The sequence below is a fragment of the Plasmodium gaboni genome, chromosome 7 (genome assembly GCF_001602025.1).
Source record: "Plasmodium gaboni strain SY75 chromosome 7, whole genome shotgun sequence".
NCBI lineage: Eukaryota > Apicomplexa > Aconoidasida > Haemosporida > Plasmodiidae > Plasmodium > Plasmodium gaboni.
In genome coordinates this window covers 530,503-535,502 of record NC_031487.1, presented here as the reverse complement: position 1 = coordinate 535,502, position 5,000 = coordinate 530,503, and the positions used below count along the sequence as shown (strand labels likewise).

The following is a 5,000-nucleotide window of genomic DNA, read 5'->3' as shown; positions in this document are numbered from 1 at the left end:
TTATAAATATAAATAAATAAATAAATAAATATATATATATATAATTATATATTGTTCCCCTTTTGTATTTTGGTTTGTTACTAATATTTATATATATATATTTTTTTTTTTTTTGTGTGTGTATATATATATATATATTCTGTTCAGAATAATTACAACTTTTGTTCAGAATTATTTTATATTTGTTCATAAAATTTACTAATTTGTTCATAATATTTATTAATATGTTCATAAAATTTACCAATATGTTCATAAAATTTACATCAATCTGTTCATAATTATGTTAATTATAACAATATTTTAATTATCACAATAATATTATTTAATATCATATTTGTCATCATAGTTTTCAGGAAATTCCCCATTAAACTAATTTCGTGCCAACAGTTTATCCTTTTTTTTTGTTATTCTCGCATTTTATAATAGTTTATATAAGCGTAGTGGACAAAAGTATATATTAAAAAAATAATATAATAATTATGAACAAGTAGTAGTTGTATAATAATTATAATAATCATAATAATAATAATAATAATGCATGGAAGCGAACTGAAAACGTGTACTGGCGTTTGTAATAATAATAATAATAATAAAAATTATGAACAGTTCAGAAAATTTAAATCAAATAATGATACAATTATGAAAAGAGAAATGATTAATGGGGATGGAAAGGAATCAACAATTTTAACAGACAAAAGTACATATTCTAATGACAATTATAAGAATAATATGAGCAATACAAAAAATTGTAACAAGATAAGTTTATTAAAGAATAATGAAGAAATGTTTAAATATAAAAATGATAAGGAGAAGTGTAATGATGAAAATAATGATATAGGTGATGAAAGTCATGATGATTTATATAATGATATGTATAATGATGTGTATAAAAATATACATAATGATGAGTATAATAATATAAATAATGATATATATAATATATATAATGACAAACGTTGTGATGTGGATAAAGTTCAGACAGATAAAAATGATAAGAATAAAAAGTTAAAAAATGTTTTAAGCGGAATAAGTTATCAAATGAAAAATGCTATGAATGTATTCGGAGAAGTAAAAGAACATATAAAGTATACAGCTAGCGAAGCAAAAAAAAATATAAATTATCCTTTTTGTAAGGCACCATGTAATATAGAAAATTTAAGAAACACGATATTTATAAATGAAGAAGAGATAGTAATAAATAAAAATATATATAAAAATATTTTCAATAAGAAAAATATTGAAAAAGAACAACAAGAGCAAAATAAGAAAGAGAATGAAGAACTTTTTTCATGTAAGAAAAGTGATATAATAATAAAAGGTAATTATAATTTTGATATTGATATAGAAATAGTATATGCAAATGAACAAAATAAGATAGTAGTACATGCATATGATAAAGAAACCAAAAAAAAAATACCATGTACATATAAATGGACACGTGTGTATTATAATAAGGAATGTGAATTAATTGAAAAAAATGTATATCCTCATAAAAATGTAATTTTATATGATGAAAATGAAAATGAATATGAATTAACATGTGAAGATATCGGAACAAAAATATATGTTGAATGTTCATGTATAAATAATGAACAAATAAATGTCGAAAATTTATCTAAGTTTTATATAAATGCTTCAACAAATTCGGAGGGTTATTGTTATGAGGATGGTATTATTATTGATAAAAAAAAAATGGAACATAAAAATAAATACAACAATGATTATCATCAGAATAATAGAAATGATTATTATGATGATCATATTGGTAATGATAAATATAATAACGATTCTAGTGGTTTATCATCACTAAAACATTCTATAAAAAAGAATAATAAATGCAATGAACAGGAGCATTCAAAAAATCATCTTCTTGAAAAAAAATCAATGTATTCATTACAGACTTGTTATAATAAAAATGGAAAGCAAAAAGACAACATAAATAATAACAATAATAATAATAACATATATATGTATAAAGAGGATACACCTATAAAAGACTTCTCATCAGATGCATATGCTTCAAATGAATCATATGTATTAAATAAAAACGCATCATCTATATTAAATAAAAATTCATCATCTACTACCGTTTCAAATAATGAGAAAAATACTTATAATAATAAAAAATATCACGGTGTAGCTATAGGTGAAATTGGACCTTTAAATATAAATGAGAAAACTAAAAAAATGTTAGAACGAATTATAGAAAATGATACGATTAGATATCCCATATATATAATAAAAAAGGTGTATAACGATGAAGAGACTTGTAATGATTTTCTGAATAATGACTACATGAATAAAAATAAAAAAGATGATAGATTAAAAATATATAGTGATTGTAATAGTTTAGATAGTTTTACTGTTAATTCAAATATGGAGAGTGAAAATGATATGGATATATATATGTTATATATACATAAAAATGAAATAAAAATAATTGATCATAATAATATGAGTCACATGAACAATGTTAATAATAATATTACGAGTGATATAAAATCTATGAATACTATAAAAAAAAATATGTGGACACATAAATTTCATTACATATATCCATATGTTCATTTTATGGGGACAAAACATAAACAAAATAATCAAAATGATACATTTCAATTATATATAAATGAAAATGAATATTATATATGTAAATGTTTATATAAAAGACATAGAGATTTAATAGCTATCATATTAAGATATATGCATGCAAACTTGTATATAATAAATGATTATATTTTTAATAATATAAATCAAAATTTTGAAAAAACAAGAGCTAAAAATATATTTGAGAATATTGATGTTAATTATATATTGCAAAATATAAATAAAGAATTATTAATAAATCGTAAAATAACTCAAAAATGTTATTTAAAAATAAATAAATTGCAAAGTGAAAAAAATATGTTGGAAGAAGAGTTGAAGAGTACAATACAGGCCTTTCAATCTCAGCTAGGTAAATATATATATATATAAGAATATAGGAGGGGGGTGGAAAAAATAAAAAAAAAAAAATAAAATGATTCATTTATATTATTACATTATAAAAGTAGCATGATATATTATATGTATTACAATTTATGTGTGTTTAATATTTTATATATATATATATATATATATATATTTCTTTTATTAGATAATGTGAAAAAATTCAAGGATGAAAACGACCTTATACAAACTAATGAGAAGCTAATGAAGGAGATAAAAATATTGCAAGAGAAGTATAGAAACGTCGATTTGTTTTTTAAAAATAAGGTAGTCTTAATAAAATATAATATAATATAATATAATATAATATAATATAATATAATAAAATAAAATAAAATACTTACATATGTATTTATTCAATATATTCTTTTCTATATTAGTATAAGGCATTAATAAGTGACATAGAACGGTACAAAAAGTTATTGGACGAAAATAAATCCAAGGTAATTCAAACATGCATTATAATATACATATATTATATATATATATATATATATATATATATATATATGTATGTATGTATATATATACATGTTTATATGTATGTATTATTTTATTTTTTGTCTGTCGTAGGTTAATGAGGAAGAGTTGGAAAAGTTACAGTCAAAATTGAAGACCCTAGAGAAAGAAAAGGTAGGTCCATGAAATGAATAAATAAATATATATATATATTTATATAACAAGTGTGATAATAGTACTAAAAATATAATTTTTTGTACTCGTTGTGTAGGATAATTTATTAAATGAAAACTCCCAAATGTTCCATATATACAATGAAGAGAAAAAAAATAAAACTGAGCTTGAAAATAAGTTGAAAGGCTTAAGCATAAAATTAGAAACTTTAAACAATTCTTTACAGGTAAAATGAAAAAGAATTGTAATAATAAAAATATATACATATATATATATATATATATATATATATATATATATATATATATATTTTTATATATATATTATTTTATATATATATTATTTTATATATCTTTTGTATTTTTATATGTAGGAAGAAAAAATTCAAAGAAATATAAATTTCGAATCCTTAAAAGAGATGGAAGAATTAAAAAAACACAATAAGGATTTACAACAAAAAAATGTAAAAATTTCTGATGAAATGAATTTATTAATTACTGAAAAAAACAGACTAACCAAATTGGTAGATTCCCTGACAAAAGGTAACCCCCAAAAGTAAAATATCAAAAGGGAATAAATAAATATAAATATATAAATATATATAAATATATGTATATTTTTTAAATAGATATAGAAAAGTCTAAAATGAATAAAAATTTGAAGAGTACAGACAAGAAAACGGATATGTAAGAATAAAATAAATTAAATATATAAATATATATATATAAATAAATAAGAATGAAAAATGAATATTTGTTGAACATATAAATTAATGTATAAAATAAAATTATATTTCTTTTATGCTACGCCGTTATGTTATACATACATACATACATATATATATATATATATATATATATCTATTTATTTATTTACTTTACCCTTTAGAGATCAAGATAAAGAAAAGTTACTTAAAGAAATTTCGTCATTAAAAGATGAAAACGAATTATTAAAAAAAAGAATAAAAAAGTTTGCAAAAATAAGTACCATCACAACTTAAGGGTTGTATATATTTCTTCCCTTGCTTTTGTATTTAAATATGTGCAGCACAATTTATTCAAATATTTAATTTATAAATTTTATTTTAAAGAAATCTTTTTTTTTTTTTTTTTTTCTTTTTTCTTTATATTTTTGTTTCTTATTAAACTGTGATGATACACATTCTCACTTAAAAATTAAATATTTTTTTTTTTATTATATTTTGTCTTTTTTTTTTTTTTTTTTTTTTTTTTTTTTTTTTTTTTTTTTTTTTTTATTTATTTTTTTTAAAAAAATTTTAAATTTTTTTTTTAAAAAAAAAAAAAAAAAAAAAAAAAAAAAATTAAAATTAATATATTTAAAAAAATAAATATAAAAATAAATAATATTTTATAATTAAATAT

At 18.9% G+C, this 5,000-nt stretch overlaps 1 protein-coding gene across 1 annotated transcript; it reads left to right on the top strand.

Annotated features, from left to right (window-relative positions):
• Window positions 1-534: 534 nt before the first annotated feature.
• On the top strand, window positions 535-4,618 carry PGSY75_0717600 (hypothetical protein; the record flags this gene model as incomplete). The annotated part of the gene is made up of 8 exons (XM_018785017.1): window positions 535-2,953; window positions 3,134-3,252; window positions 3,366-3,428; window positions 3,559-3,618; window positions 3,716-3,844; window positions 3,992-4,160; window positions 4,247-4,304; window positions 4,507-4,618. 8 exons carry the CDS (start codon window positions 535-537, stop codon window positions 4,616-4,618), a joined length of 3,129 nt encoding a protein of 1,042 aa, XP_018642518.1.
• Between the last annotated feature and the right edge of the window lie 382 nt (window positions 4,619-5,000).